The sequence below is a fragment of the Gadus morhua genome, chromosome 4, assembly GCF_902167405.1.
Source record: "Gadus morhua chromosome 4, gadMor3.0, whole genome shotgun sequence".
Classification (NCBI taxonomy): Eukaryota; Metazoa; Chordata; class Actinopteri; order Gadiformes; family Gadidae; genus Gadus; species Gadus morhua.
Window position 1 is genome coordinate 18,946,327 of NC_044051.1, and position 16,183 is coordinate 18,962,509.

The window sequence follows — 16,183 nt, forward strand, 5'->3', positions numbered from 1 at the left end:
ATCATTCCAAATAACTTTGAACAGAAGGGATTGAACTGTAAAAGTTGCTCAAAGCAAGCCTAAAATGGGTTGTATCTAATCCACTGGCTACCTGTATATCAGTCAAAAACAATTCTACCTTTAAACCTCAAAATTATACCAAATGTGGTAGCTAACCCTATCACATTTACCACATTTTCATATGATTTCTAATAGTGCAACTTTGAGTTGTGTAGAAAAAATACTGAACTTTATAGCAAATGTGGCTTTTCCCCATCTAACTGTTTTTTTTGTAGATTTGTTATATTTTAGATTTTCATCATCTAATTATGTATTTATGCCTTATTCTGTAGGCGATGAGCTGTCGAAAAACAGAACAGCAGCGTCCTTTAACGAGTGAGTATATGTGTGGCGACCAGACCAGCAGCACTGTGGTGCACCACCAGCCTCAGATGACCGCAGTCCCTCTCATCCACCTCCTTTATCTGCCTGTGTTTTAGCAAACTGACCAACAATGACCTGCTGTCCCTGGACCCCTTCAGCCCCACCCTGGCCGGCTCCTCTTCCTCGGTGTCTTCATCAGCAGGTAACCTCCATCGGTTCTCCACTGACGACTCCATGACCACTGGTTTAAATGGTGTGTTGGCCTGAGAAGCGATTTCCTATTTCTTGTGAAGCGCTGGTGTTCTCCGGCTGACTTTGCGGTGTGTGTTATCCCCGTGAGGTCGTACTTTATGTGGAAGAGGAGAATGTGGTGAAACCTGAACGTCTGGCTTTCAAGGGGGTCGTGCTCCGCGGGGCCGTTAGCGGTGTTTTACGACTGTTTACTCTGTCGTTTTCACTCTCCGTTGCTCACCACCTCCGCCACCCCCCTCCACCCACTCTGTCCATGCTCCATTACATCTCTCTCTCTCTCTCTCTCTCTCTCTCTCTCTCTCTCTCCCTCTCCCTCTCCCTCTCCCTCTCCCTCTCTCTCTCTCTCTCTCTCTCTCTCTCTCTCTCTCTCTCTCTCTCCTTTTTCCTATCGACTCAGTTGGAAGCCTCTCCTCTAATGTTTGGCCGAATGGGGCTGCTGACCCCTGAAAGCCAACTAAAACACTTGACTTGAGGGAATTCTAACTGGTGGCGGTGGCCATCTTGTGAAAGAGTTTTTTACAGGTTATGACGCGTTACGTTACAGATGACCGGACTGTGGTGAACAGCAGGTGTTTCAAAATGAACCTATGAAGGGATAGTTTTCCTCTACAACTTCAGTGTTATTTTATTTTCCTTGTTGAAAGAAAACTACTTATTAGCATGTGGCAGCCATGTTTCTACATTGGCCATATAGCAGAGTTAGCATGGAAGCTAGTTAGCGTGACTTTATGCACACGTGACTCCAATGTCTGTTTAAACAGAGTTGTGTTAGCATTGACCCATCTCCTGGGTGAGTCGTAATCCCCTGTTAATTGGCACCAATTGCAGCATCAGCTGTGAAGGCCTGTGTGTGTGTGTGTGTGTGTGTGTGTGTGTGTGTGTGTGTGTGTGTGTGTGTGTGTGTGTGTGTGTGTGTGTGTGTGTGTGTGTGTGTGTGTGTGTGTGTGTGTGTGTGTGTGTTTCCGCCAGAGGACCATTAAAGGTTGAAATGGCACCATCGTGTGCACCTTTAAATTATGTTTTTTGTTTTTGATTTTTGTTTTAAGTTACTTTCCGTTTACATTTTGTGATTTGTGATTCCATTTTTTCTGACGCTGTATCTTCTCTATCCATCTGTCTTTGACAGACCTTGCCTCTATATTCTGCCAAATCTCTTCATCCCCTTCCCATCTGATGAATGACTTAGAGGTCTTTCTGCCAGATGCACCAGGTACAATCAGTATGTTTGGTACATGTTGGAGCATAAAAGTGTTTAATGCATGCATTATCGAATTTCCAACTTTGATTTGTTGCTATTTACACTTTTATGGAATAACATTAGTTAATACTTTGTATTAAAGCTGCACAATGTACGTTTCTCATTAGAAGCCTTTAGTGGATTCAGTTGTCGCTAAACCCTGGATTGACTGACTCATGGAAGGGCACATTTTATTCTAGAGAACATTTCTTCATCAGATATGTTTTATGGAGTAAATAGCTGCAGAAGTTACATAAAGTTACATAGTGCAGGTTTAAAACTAACTATAATGGGATTACACACATTGATGACCGTTTATCTGTGTTGCTACTGGATAGATGGATTGTGTGTGTGTGTGTGTGTGTGTGTGTGTGTGTGTGTGTGTGTGTGTGTGTGTGTGTGTGTGTGTGTGTGTCCATCTTGATGAACACTGCTCTCAGAATTGATTGTTTGATTGACATGTCCGTTTTGATGAACCAACTGAACTGACAGCACTTTTCCCTGAGTATTCATTGACTTGCGTACCCCAACCAATGATTTGCTTAAGAAAACCATTGAATTGGATTTGGAGTGGTGGACCCTCAATTGATTGTATTTGATGACCTCCTATTTGATGACCACCATCCTTACGCCAACAACTGAGTGGCAAGAGATGATGCTAATCTTTTTTGGATTGCAGATTTAAAAATGCTCGACGTCTTAACAAACTAACATGAAAGTGCTTTTTCAAAGAACCGCTGCTACTTAATTGATGTTTGACATTGCAGCAAAGGATTCGTACATTCTGTGACGTGTGAAGAGTGTAACGGTCAACACGCGATGAGTCAGATCATAGCAGACAGCTCTGATCCTCCCATTGGACGCTGTACTCAAAGTTCAAACAATTGAAACTTTGACCCCATTGACGCTGACCTCTTCAGCATCCAATCAGATCACAGTTTTGTCTGACGTTCAACTGATTCCTCTATGATTGCATTTGAACGCTTCACGATCCAAAGGTGTTGAGCTCCCGTGTGTTGGCTTTACTCCACCTCATCAAGTGTTGACCGCTTTGCTCTGCTGGTTCTGCGTTCTCCTCCCTTTAAACCTCGCTCTGTTCCACCCTCCTCCTATCAGTGGCGCTCCGGCCCTCTCCCCCTCCTCCCACTGAGAGCCGGCCCCTGGAGCCTTGCTCCTCATCCTTCTCCTCGTCCCCCACCTCCTCGCTGGGCTCCCCGGAGATCCCCATCGGAGCCGGGGCCAGGCCCCTGGCGGCCCGGGCCCGCAGCGCCCCCATCACCTCCCACACCCCCGGGGACCTGCTCCCGCCGCTCCTCCCCCTCCTGCTCGACCCCGACACCGACCCCGACCCGGCCGCCGGGCCCCCGCCGCCCCGCACCGCCGGCGCCGGCGGCGACGCCCTCTCGGCGCTGTCCTGGTCCCAGAGCCGGTGGATGGCCTTCAGCGACGGACAGCCCCAGTGGAGTGGCGGCGGCGGCGGCGGCGGGGGGCGGGCCAAGCGCTTCCTGTCCGACAGCGCGGCCGACGGATCGTACGACTGCAAGATGGCCGCCGGCGGCGCCGTCAAACCCCCGGTCCGGGACGTGTCGCCGTCCGCGCCTGTGACCAATAACAGCCAGGCGTCTGTGGGCGTGGCGCCGGTCGGCCCGCTGAGCGCCGGTAACACTGGTTCTGATAGATGTGTGCCTGCCTGAGCGTCGGACTGCACTTTGAGTTGTGTTTTCAATGGGTTTCTCATTTGCTTGTTTTATTTTGTTTTGGGTTGAGTTGTCACGTTCTTGCATTCGTTTTAATATGTATTGTTTCACTCCTGCAACGCGTACTTATCGATTTCCTTTTGTTTTTCTGGTGTTTATTTTCAGTTTTTTCCCTATGTTGTTCATGCGATTGCGTTATGATTACGTTTTTGTGTGTGTGCCATGTAAGCATGTGCTTCAGTTTGTTTGGTGAATGCCCCGAGTGCGTTGACTCCTCACGCCTGCTGTGGTCTCTGTTCCTCCAGCCTCTCCCTCCTACTCTCTACGTACTGACCCCCCCGCTCCTCCCTCTCCTCCCAGGGCCGGCCCTCGCCAGACCCACCACCCCGCTGACGGCTGGGGCCCTGGTGCCCCCCCCCAGACCCTCGTCCAGACCCAAGCTGCCCACCGGGAAACTCAGCGGGATCAATGAGATCGTAAGCAGGACGCGATGGGATGGGGTGTTCTTGTACCCAGGGACCGTTTGAACCCCCTATAAGAGAGGTTGTTGATTCAAAGCCCTCGGCCCTGGGCTGATGGGGAAAGTTTTGTACATATAAATAAGTAATCTTTATGAAATGAATAAAAAAAAATACATTAATTTATTATCAATATACATTGATACATGAATATGAATCTATAGCATTATATATTGTTCATATAATTATACAAAGTAATTGTAAGTAGAGAACCCAAATGAACGAGAATGCGACATTAGTAGGCATCCTCGAGAAAGGAACGTTTATTTGAGTAGAAGACAGCCATCTCCCTACTCTCTCCAGACCCCAGCCCCCACGCTCACTATGAAAACATAGCATGAGCTTTATGTGCAGAGTCAGAGTAATTAATATGGTTCCCTGTAGCCTTAAAGCTAGCGTCAAGTTGGCAGATGTGTTTCAGTGCACATTTCAAAACTATTCTTTTTACATATGGTACCTTTAATATCTATAAAGAAATGTTGCTTTGGATTAAAAGCCGTCCAATGGCTGACTCGCAGTTGAAGCGCCTGAGTTGGCGTTGAGGTCTGAGCGGCGCTGATTGACCCGTACCCCCGCAGGTCCGACCCTTCAGCCCCCCCAAGACGGCCGGGGCCAGCCCGCCCTCCCCGGCCCCCCTGGCCCGGGCAGAGAGCTCCTCCTCGCTGTCCTCCAACGCCTCCATGAGCGCCAGCAACACGCCCACCGTCGGTGAGTCACGCACACACCCGCACACACACACACATACACATACACATACACACACATACACCTATGCACGTATGCACAAACACACACATACACGCACGCACGTACACACACAAATACATACACACAAACGCACGTACACGCCAACGCCCACGCACACTCGTAGACACACATACACTTGGTGGAATGAAGCTGTCCAGATTGATCCGGTCTGCCGCCCTTGCTCTTTCCTGCCGTGCTTTTCATCCTTGCATCAAAACGTTTCCTTCTTTAATTACTCTTGTTCCAAAGTTATTGTTGTTTCTATTTAAGCTCTACACTGCCCTAAACCATACCTTTTCCCACTGCAAGACCCCTTTATTCCTCCTCCAACCCTCCTCCTCCATCTCTGATCTCCTCCCCACGGTGACCTCTGACCTCCTCCTCTGCGCTTGTTTCAGGACCTGAGCCTCTCTATCCCCTGGCCCTCTCTTCTTTGGAGCCAGAGCAGCTCCTCCCTCCCCTCCCCGCCTTCCAGAGTGAGTCTGGCCCCGCCTCCTGACCCTGACCGTGACCCCCAACCCTGATCCTGACCCCTCACCCTGACCCTAGGGCTTAACCATTTACAACCACTGGATGCAAACGGACTAACCCTAACCCTTTCACCAGAGAAGCAGTGCCATGCTAAACCAAGCAATGTCTTCATCTTCATCGTCTCAGTCATCTCCACGAGTAGCTTTCATCGCTTCTTCAATTTTGCTTTGTCTCTCTCTCGCTCTCTCACTCTCCCTCTCACTCTCACGCTCATTCATTGTGTTTATGCTTTGTTCATTACTTTGGCTGGTAAAGAGGATGATGATTTCATAGCCAAGCTGCCCACCTATGAGAAGCGCTCTGAGACGCCTGCAGGTAGGGGTGCGCTCCGTATAGAGAAGGGCTCATCTTACCCGGGGGGTGTAACGACTTACACAGTACTTCACTAAGTAGGCATTCCAATCCTCCAAAAATGTTAATTATGTATTTTTAAATCCAATACCAGTTTCTTTCTTCAAGTACAAAACAATAATGAAATCAAGGCCTTGTCATACACTGTTCCTTATAGACTCAAAGCATAACATCGTACAGGAATTCCCAAAACGTTGATAGTGTAAATATAAAACCTCCAAAAGGAGGTGATACCTTCTAGGTTTTGCATCTATTCTGGGTGTTTAATCACAGTCGTTGAACCCCCCGCGTTGCTCTCGTCGACTAACACTCGTGCCGGCCGTCTGTCTTACCCGCTGGGTGAAACTGTGTCATGTGACTCACCAGTTAAGTCGGCACTCCTCTACCTGAACTCATCGAAGTGTCTGTTTAACGTTTGTGTGACTTTCTAACATCATCTCCTCCTGGTCCTGGATCAATAAAGTTATCTGCATCTGTAGCTCTGTATCTAATCCATGTTCTATGTTGATTGTCATTAGATTGTTTATTGTATTATTGTTATGGATGTGTGATAACTGTTTGATAAGCTTTTATTTTTGATGAACCATACAATACTGTATTGAATGGACTAAAGCACTTATTAATGGATTTAAGCTATACTGAATGCAAACACTTTTGTTGTTGTATCTTTTCTTATAAGTCTTATTTGTTTTGTTCGTTCTTGTATTGAAAAGCTTCATACTGAAGGACTGACGTGTTCGAATGAGTAAAAGAAAAACTAAACATAAATAATAACAACAATATGAATTGAATAAAGGTTCTTTGCACGATTTTCAGCCGCCCTGTGAAACAGAGCAGGCTCTTCGACTCATGTAGCTCCTGCACCATAACCTAATCCTGACCACATCAGCAGAATAATAACACACGTGTTTACATTTTTCTCACTCCAGGAACGTCCCGCGGCCCCAGTCCCATTACGCTGGCGTCCCACGATGCATTGCCCATCGCCGTTGCGTTCACAGAGTCCGTCAACGCCTACTTCAAAGGAGCAGACCCCAGCAAGTATGTCGCATGCCAGCGGTCTTGAAACCCCCCCAAAACGTTGGCGAGCTGTTGACAAATTGCACGTCATTTTCAGTTATTCCTGTTTCAAAGAGGCTCGGAGAGTCCTATTAGGAATGCTGACATGTGGGCAAAACCTTGTGTGTGTGTGTGTGTGTGTGTGTGTGTGTGTGTGTGTGTGTGTGTGTGTGTGTGTGTGTGTGTGTGTGTGTGTGTGTGTGTGTGTGTGTGTGTGTGTGAGCACTTCTGTGTGTGTGTGTGTGTGTGTGTGTCTGTGTGAGCGATTATGTGTCTTTGCGTATGTATGTGTTTGAGTGCTTATGTGTGTGCGTGCGTGTGTGTGTGTGTGTGTGTGTGCCCCTCGGTTGCATGCATGGAATGCGTAGAAGATTTGTGTGAGTCTGACACCGTTCCTCAGTTGGGGGACGGCCCACATGGGGCACATTAAAAGGCCATGCCGAGAAAACATACACTCTTTTTATTGGTTAACTGCTGCTCAATTGCCGACGTGGAAAAAGCGAAAGATGTTATTTTTGTAAGGGTAGTGATGGTGGTGGTGGTGGTGGTGCGGGTGGGGGGAGGGGGGCATAGCGAATGGAACATATCTGAATAAGCCCTGCATTGGGAGGCATGCGGCAGGTTGGCCCCATCGCGCTCCACGGTCGGAGCATGGCGGTAGCACTGCCCGGGTTAGGGGTTTGATTCCCACCGGGGCCCCGCCATGCTGTAAGGCACGCACTCGTGGTACGATAGCACGGTGCCATGGATAAAGACATGTTTATACAAATTAAGTTTAAAGCAGGGGGTTGACACTCTCGTTTGAGGTTGTGGACCCTAATGGACTTGATGCTACTTCAGTAAGGCTGGACTAAAACAACACTTCTGATACGTTTGACAATAAACCCTTATCTGAACAGTGTATTCATCCTAACATTCCCTGTGGGTATCTTAATGGTGGCCAATATAATATAATCTTATGCTGCCACTTGCTGTTTGCACAGTAGGCCCCTTGGGTTACCATTGACAACACAGATCATTGAACAACGATGTGTTCTGTGTCAGCCCGTATGACCACCCTGCGGGTCGAGAACCCAGCGCCACCGCCCCCTGCCCCTCATCTCTCCCATAGGTCAGGGGTTCACACCTCGGTCTTGTGTTGCAGGTGCATCGTGAAGATCACGGGGGACATGACGCTGTCCTTCCCTATGGGCATCATCAAGGTGTTCACCTCCAACCCCTCCCCCGCCGTGCTCACCTTCAGGCTGAAGAACACCAGCCGTCTGGAACAGGTGCTGCCCAACCAGCAGCTGCTGCACAGGTAGGCGGGACTTCCTAAGGGCTGTAGATGTTGACATGTCACAGGTAGGCGGGACTTCCTGCAGGTTTTAGACATTGACATGTCACACAGCTAGGGTAGGCCGTTTATTCTAGAAGCATTATTTTTATCAGATTTTGTGAGGACCTCTTTACACCCGACAGCGATCAATACATCTAATGCTCTGACAAAACAAAAACTAAAATGTTTTTAGCTGAATTTCATTCAGCACTCATTGTGCATGCCTAGTCTTCAACAGACCTACTGCTAAAGCTAGCGAGCTAGTCCTGTGTTCTGGGGTGGTTCTGGCGGGGGGCCTGGATGGAAGATGGGATTTCTTCCGGCTTCATACTTTCAGATGATATCTAACTCTGGCTGGATTGCCAACCCTATCTTTAATCCAGGCGATCAGGACTAGGTTGAATTTGTCTTATGATGTTGAACTTGAACCAGGTTTGTGCAATATAATTTACACCATTGAAGTCTTTCAGAAAACAAATGTAAGCACAACGCTATACTGTTCTGTAGTGTTTTTCCAGGACAATGTTGTGTTGAATGTGAATCTTGAACGTAGCACTGTTTTAATTTGCCTGCGCAGCTGGCTCGGTGTTACAATGAGGCATCAGATGACATGAATGTTGAGTCAGTGTTGACATGGGGAAGGTAAATTAGCATCTCTGTCATCGTAGCTTAGCCGCTAGGTTGTAGCGTTCATCAACATTCATAACCCCGTACTGCCTAAGGATCCTCCATACAGGAATGTGGAATACAAAAAAAAACATTTTCCAAACACCCGCTTCTAATAACGGCGGTTTGGTTTTAACAGGGCTAATCCCAGCCTCTGTCAGCCACAGGGGAATAACAGTTATTCCTCAACCGAAAAAAAACAAAAAACGTCAGTATCCCGTATTCCAGTCATCTAAATCAATACAGACTGCCCGTTTTTTTGGCCTCAGGTTTTTTCTCTCATAAGTGTTGAGACGAATAGACCAGAGACATTTGTTTTGGCTAACAAGGTAGTTGGGTAGTAAGTCTTACAAAGACTTACAGTTTTTGATAATTTATTTTGTGGACCAGATCAAATACTCAAGATGATTTATTTTGTCTCTCTCTCTCGCTCGCTCTTGCTCTCGCTCTCTCTCGCTCTCTCTGTGTGTTATTCCAAGGCCTCATGGCCTGACTAATTGAATTAAAGGGGTGGTGATTTAATGGGCCGCTCGGTTACGTGCCCGGTCATTCTTTCCAAGCTGTTGGAGCTTTACACTGAAAGCCAAGAGGGCCTGATGAATAATTGAGCCTTTGATCGCTGTGTGTATGTGTGACTCTGTTCCTGTGTGTGTGTGTATCTGTAGCGACGCCTCTCAGAGTGACTCCAACTCCAAGGACTTCTGGTTCAACATGCCGGCGCTGATGTCCTACCTTAGGAAGGCCGCCGAGCAGAACCCCACCGCCTCGTACTACAACGTGGACATCTTGAAATACCAGGTCTGTGGAGCTACACCCCAGAATACACCAATTAGCTCCGTTACCCAGGGGTTCATCAACACAGCTAACATTGTCTTATATGAGCACCTTTGTACATCTGCGAGAAGTCTGATCCAAAACAGCAATACTAAATAAATACAAATAAACAAGGAAATGAATCGGCAACATGAAATTAGCTTTAAAATAATGGTAGACATCAGAATGACGGCAACTGCTGTAAGCAATATGCTCCTGATACATTAGAACAGTGCCCACACTCAGTCTAGTCTTCAAGTCTATTTCGTGTCAAAAATAGTCTTTGAAAAAGTGCTTCATTCATTAAATAAATATCATTATATAGATTTTCCTGCTACCAATATGAAGCAGCGCTTGAGATCTGGCCTTAACGCTAGCTTGTATTGCATGTGTGCGTGTGCGCGTTTGACCAGGTGCACTCCAGCGGCATCCAGTCCACGCCGCTCAACCTGGCGGTGTACTGGAAGTGCGCGGCCGGCACCACGGACCTCTGCCTGGACTACCGCTTCAACCCGGAGCCCATGTCCGGCCCGGGCTCCCTGGCCAACGTCCAGATCCTGGTGCCCGTGGACGGGGGCGTGACCAGCATGCAGGCGCTGCCCAACGGCATCTGGTGAGACCGAGCCTCCTGCTCTCGCATGGGGTCGTCACGGCGACGCTTCCGCGAACGTTACCGTTCAGATCCCGGCACGCTGTGTTGCGTCGCCCGTCGGGGAGTGTCACCAAATACGTCATACATTTGGAAAACACAAATGCACAAATAGCCATGTCACCGTGGATGAGAGGGAGTGAATTAAAACCTCAGGAATAACAGAGGGTTTTTTTTGTGTGTCTTTTGTTTCCGCCCCTCAGGAATGCAGAGCAGAAAAAGTTCCTGTGGAAGCTGAGCGACATCTCGGACAAGAGCGACAACGAAGGTAACGTCACGCGTGTGTGTCCTCGGCGTCCGCTCTGGGGGATTCCCTTCCTCCCCCGCTACATATACCGCTAACATGACAGTGTTGACGGCAACGACTGCTCTGTTGGATCTGTTGACGTTTTTGTCTCTGTCCTGTGTTCAGATCTTTGTTATTTAGGATTATTTATGTTTTACTGTTGAATGTGTGCGTGTGTGTGATTGTGTGTGTGTGTGTGTGCGTGTGTGTGTGTGTGTGGTGCCCCAGGCGCGGGCTCTCTCAGGGCTAAGTTCGAGCTGTCCAGCGGGCCGTCCACGCCGGCCACCCTGGCGGTGCAGTTCATGAACGAGGGCAGCACCCTGTCGGGGGTGGACATGGAGCTGCAGGGGCCTGGCTACCGGCTGTCCCTCACCAAGAAGAGGTTCGCCACGGGTACGTACGGCCGCCCGCTCCCTCTCCTCAAAGTGAAGGAGAAAAACCGAAAAAACATTTAACAGGATTGTATGGTAACGACTATATATTTTTTAGACATGTGCTTATGCTGAGTTGACCATGCTAATGCCAACGCACTAACACGCACCTGCATGCTATACACCGTTAGCATGCTAACGTGCTCATAACATACGGCACATAAGTATGTGTCTATGTGTTAAGACCGTGTCGTGTTAGCGCATAAGTGTGTTAGCATTAGCATGGAAAAGGCAAAGTTTGTTCTCAGGAGGTCACAGCGATGAGGCCCAGTTTTTATTTTATCGTTTTATATATAATTTTGGTATCAACCCGCCAATATACCAAGACAATGTTCAGATGTCATCTAACGTCGTCGAAGGAGCTGTGCGTGATCATCTGATCCTACGTCTCGCTTCCACAGGACGCTACATGGCTGACTGTTGATTGGAAGCTTCTCTAGAATGCTGAGGGTTGCCATGACGACCTCCCTGGACGTTCTGGATCTGCCTCCCGCTGCAGTCGGAACACCTGAGCGCGCTCTCTTTATCCCTCCTTTTTTTTCCTCGGAACCGAAAGTTTCACTACAGTAAAGGGGCAGCACTGAGTACTATACACTATTTAATAGAAAGTGAACCAGAGTATGAATACTGGGACGAGCCTTCAGGAACTGTACAGGTGTCACGCTCTCTGATCAAATCACTTTTTTTGTACAAACAATTTTATGGATTAGGTAAAAAAATAAAACTATATTATATGAAATCACGAAAACAAAAAAAGCAAAGAAAAATGTGCACTAACCAATCTTTCCGGCCAATTTTTGAATACCCTCTTTCCCCCCTCCCCTCTCTTTTCTATGAGGAATGTATAAAACCAATGTTTTCTGAGGAAGAGGAACACCTACTTTATGCTTCTCTGCCCTTTCCACTGTAAATAGTTGCACTGAATAGTATGTGCTGCGAGCCTCAGCCCAACCCGTGCTCAGGTTGGGTTCCTGTTCTCCCCTCCTCTCTCTACTCTCTTTATGGTCACGTGCAATGAAACAATGAAGACAAATGATCGCTGAAACACTATAAATCCTCTCAGTCTCTCAGAACATGCCAGGCCACACCCTCAGTTCGAAGTCGTGGGCATCTAAGATTTTAAATTGCTTTAATGACAAAAAAGGAACGCAAAAAAAACAAGAAACATCCAGTGCCTACCGATATCTGTCCTCGTTTGTGCTTTGATGATTCAGCTTTATGCATCTTTTTTCACCGTATCCATGGGGATATCAACAGGGCTAATCCTCAACACTGTTACTAACCGGGTCTTCGGAGGGCTAGCACAAGTTCTTAAACATGCCCGTATTACGTTTCGTATAAATGTAAGTTTCCGTGTAGTCCAGGTAGACGTATTTTAAATAAGTCCCTTTTATTATAAAACGGCAGCAAGGTAAATGGAACAATTAGTTTTTTGCATGAAACAAGTGTCTTTTTCAAGTACATTTTTTAAGCAGATTCAAAACAGTGTCATTGCGTGCCCGCCAAAACGTACGGAGAAGCGTTCCTGAATCTCGCCTTCCTTCCGTCGTTTGCGTGCCAAAGCATAGCGCATGAGCAGAGGGCCTGTCGTCGTGGGCTAGTCGTGTTCATTTTATACTCCTTGATCAGGATGAGAAAGGGAAAACGCCTCCAGTTTATACAACCCCCAGTCTTGTCTTCCAGTCGGCCAATAAGACATGTTTGCCTTCACCAATGTTTTTGTTTATTTTTTTATTGAAGTCTTTTATAAGTCCTCTTTTTTAATTGGAAATCGTTCGCAGGCCTCGACCCCTCCTCACCCCGCGGTCCAGGGGGGGCTGCCGGAGGCGCAGTAGCATCGAAAATGCCTTATCAAAAAATGACTGCCGCAAAGAAATATTCAAGGGTTGCTAGTGGGGCACAGATATCGTTGTGAACCGCGTTGGGATTTCAATTGTAATCGATGTGGCTGAAAACAAAACAACAATCCGACTTCAAGGAAGAAACGCACAAACCCCCCAAAAAACACCTCTCACCTTGCCGGGTTGGCTGTTGTGATTTTAAGGTTTTCCCCAAGTATGCTTTTTTTTACCCTGAAATGTGATTTATTTTCTTGTCGTTGCATACAAAATGTGGCTTTTAATGACCCCTTGAGGCTGGGATTGCTACGGATCAAGGTGTCATCTCCCCTGTTGGAATGGACGGTGGATTAATTTCAAAGTGCTATCATTCATATCGCTACCTTTGTCTGATACACTGACGAATTAACCCGCAAATTATCTCTTGTGATTCATCTTCCTTAGAAACTATTCACTAATGATTTATTTTTGGATGGCTATTGATACGCTTGATATCCTCAAGCATGGTTGTACGTATAAGGGCGCATTGATACATAATGAGATTAATATTTCTTTATTTTTCATGCTTTTAAATATCATAGTATTATTGTTTTCTAAAACCGAGATCTACATCCAGTGTGTGGAGCATTCCGTTTGAAATACAGTATATCTCAAATCGTCTGTCCTCGTTTGAGCACAAGTACACAGGGGTGTTGTGTCAAAGTCAAAGTCTGCCGTGGATCCGAATGCTTTAGAATAGACCGTCCCTTTAAGAAAAAAAGAAACACAACTTTTTCAGTTGCAGTTGATCTTGGCAAGCTGGTTCTTGCTGTCTCTGCAGAAATCGTAAAAACGGATAATCGTCGAGGCTTTCGTTTCTGTCACTTTCACACTTTTCCTTTGTTTATATGTTGTAGTAAAATAAGAGTTTAAAAAGAAAAGCAAAATTGTGTACATGATTCTCATGAAATGGACATTTTTAAAGCTATATCAGCCACTCATGTCTATGATTTAATTTCATTGTGCCTGTATTAAATGTGTAATATATGAATATATACAAATATATGAATATGACTACTTTATATGTCTTCTGTGTCTTTTTTTATTGGTAAGCAAAGATGTGTGGGCACTTTGCAGGGAATGATTGTGTGATTAAAGGTATTGCTGTTAATATTTTGACCATGGCATACTGTCAGACGTTCGTTAACAGTACAAAGGCTGTGAAACTGAAACAGCTAGCAGAAATAACTTGATATATCAATGGATGGATTACTGCCTCACATTCTGAAGGGCTATGCCACATAGCAATTTTTACTCTGTATTATGATTTATCTTATAGTCAAATTGTAATATGCAGATTGAATAGGCTCTCCTACATGTAGTGTATTGCAACCCGTATTATTATACAAAAGTATAAGAATGATGGGACATTTGCATTATTACAATTCGCATTAAATTCCCTCGCCTTTCAGATAAAGCTATATATTTGAATAGCTTAATGTCCTTCTGTGATACTGTACCTTCAACCTCTTTGATACTTTACTTTTGATCTGTAATACCATCCGTTTAACCACAGTTATACATTATCTTTAACCTCTGTGGTACCATCCCTTTAACCACTGTGATACCGTCCCTTTAACCACTGTAATACTTTACCTTTATCCCCTGTGATACTTTAGCCGTTAATGCCATAATAGCCAGAAGTCACAGGCTCAGTCCCTCTGGCAGGGCCCTATCCAGATCCCAGGGTGTTTATACCCAAATCCAGGCTGAAAACAAACAGTGGCAGATGGTTTTGTATGAGGACTGCTCCGACCGCAGAGCGGTTCTACTCTGCCCGACGAACCTTGAAGAGTTTGGCTGTTGCTGTTATAATTGTATTAATTCATTTATTGTTTTCACTATGGTTGAATATTTTAGATTCATTGTACTTAATTTTCTCCGATTTCAAGCCTTTGCAGCGATTTTTCTTTATTATATAAAAGTGCAAAAATATTGTTATTATATAAATAACATAATCAGGCCATTATAGAATTTGATATTAGAAATGACAAATCAGCAAAAAAATGTGCTTTTTATAAGGAATAACAACTGATAAAAAGGAGATAAATATTTGTAGTGCACACATCCAAAGATAAATCCATTAAATAATATACTGTGGCAAGGAAGATGATAAGAAAGACTTTATTAATCCCTGTGCGGGAACTCAGTCAGGTTTGTCAGTTTTTCCTTAGGGTTTATTATACAGTGCTGAATCAAAACAACAGTTCAGCCAGCGAAAGCCATGTGTGTGAGAGAGAGACTGAAACGTCCTGGAGTAGAGAGAGAGAGAGACTGAAACGTCCTGGAGTAGAGAGAGAGACTGAAACGTCCCAGAGGGGCGGGGGGGAGAGAGAGAGAGAGAGAGAGGGAGGGAGGGAGAGAGAGAGAGAGCAGAATGTGTGTGTGTGTGGGGGGGGTAGCGAGAGGGAGAGGCTCTGTTGGCCGCTACTGTCCACCATCACGTATGTGTTTATCCTGAGGCCCAGCGGTGCCCTAGACTTGAGTTATTCTAGAATCCAAGAGAGCTCTCACAACATCAGTAACATTTATGGACGTTGGGTAATTGATGTGCCCTTTTTGATCTCCACTCTCATACACGTGGAAAACCATCTGAGTCAACAAGGATGTTGTAGGTTTATTGCATTAATATGGATTCCATTCCTTCTCCTCTCCCGCTCCCATACAAAGCCCAAAAGACCTCTTTGGAATTACTCAAACTCAGAGCAAGTCGGATCTGGTCCAGGGAATATTCCCTATTTTCCAATTGCCTCTAAAGTATGTCCTGTGTGACAGTTTAGGACTGTCTGAGGCACTGTTGTTCTTCAGCTCCAGTAGGGATAACCAGTTTGTAACTTGTCTGCGAGTAACGAGATGCTGCTCAACTTTATGTGAACTACATGCTTGTTTTTAGTTAAACACCTAATATAACAATCCATAAATGTCCTGTTTTCCTGTTTTTTTTGTGTGTGAGGTGTCAATGGTCGTTTGTCATCTTGCTAAAGTTGACCTCCTGCCCTACCCACAGACCATAATACTCTAATCCGTGTCCATGGTGTCACATTGTGTAATATCAGCAGTAGTTGCGTTAGCTAGGGCTGGACTCGTTCACTCATTAAAGGGTCTCTATGACCCCTGGTGTGTAGGAAGACCATCCTCGTAAACCCAACACATTCAGCGGTCTGCGTTTCACCCAAAGCCAGAAAGTTGAAAGCCTAAACCATCTGCCAATACCATGAAACAGTTGCTCTTTGGTACTTTGGTGTCGAAGAAGTTGAAAGAACAGATACATACATTATCCTACATTGATGTTGTAGTTGTTGTTTTCACAGTTTCACAGTTTCAGTGTTCAGAGACATTTTATAGATACCATTTTGAGTGAAAGGGTTATGATAGTCTAAACACACAG

At 45.8% G+C, this 16,183-nt stretch overlaps 1 protein-coding gene across 9 annotated transcripts in view; it reads left to right on the forward strand.

Moving 5' to 3' along the window:
- Nucleotides 1-13,817, forward strand: part of fcho2 (FCH and mu domain containing endocytic adaptor 2) — a 38,251-nt gene extending 24,434 nt beyond the window's left edge. For 2 of the 9 annotated variants that reach the window (XM_030355229.1, XM_030355230.1), the window contains 14 exons: nt 333-375; nt 480-565; nt 2,969-3,511; nt 3,910-4,025; nt 4,646-4,775; nt 5,213-5,290; nt 5,601-5,660; nt 6,626-6,737; nt 7,900-8,055; nt 9,405-9,537; nt 9,966-10,165; nt 10,405-10,469; nt 10,716-10,880; nt 11,320-13,817. In XM_030355229.1, coding sequence (XP_030211089.1) covers nt 333-375; nt 480-565; nt 2,969-3,511; nt 3,910-4,025; nt 4,646-4,775; nt 5,213-5,290; nt 5,601-5,660; nt 6,626-6,737; nt 7,900-8,055; nt 9,405-9,537; nt 9,966-10,165; nt 10,405-10,469; nt 10,716-10,880; nt 11,320-11,342 — 1,910 coding nt within the window. In that variant the 3' untranslated portion in view covers nt 11,343-13,817. The remainder of the gene's footprint in view (nt 1-332; nt 376-479; nt 566-2,968; nt 3,512-3,909; nt 4,026-4,645; nt 4,776-5,212; nt 5,291-5,600; nt 5,661-6,625; nt 6,738-7,899; nt 8,056-9,404; nt 9,538-9,965; nt 10,166-10,404; nt 10,470-10,715; nt 10,881-11,319) is intronic. The other 7 variants (XM_030355234.1, XM_030355235.1, XM_030355231.1 and 4 more) reach the window with 6 other exon arrangements.
- Nucleotides 13,818-16,183: the final 2,366 nt, after the last annotated feature.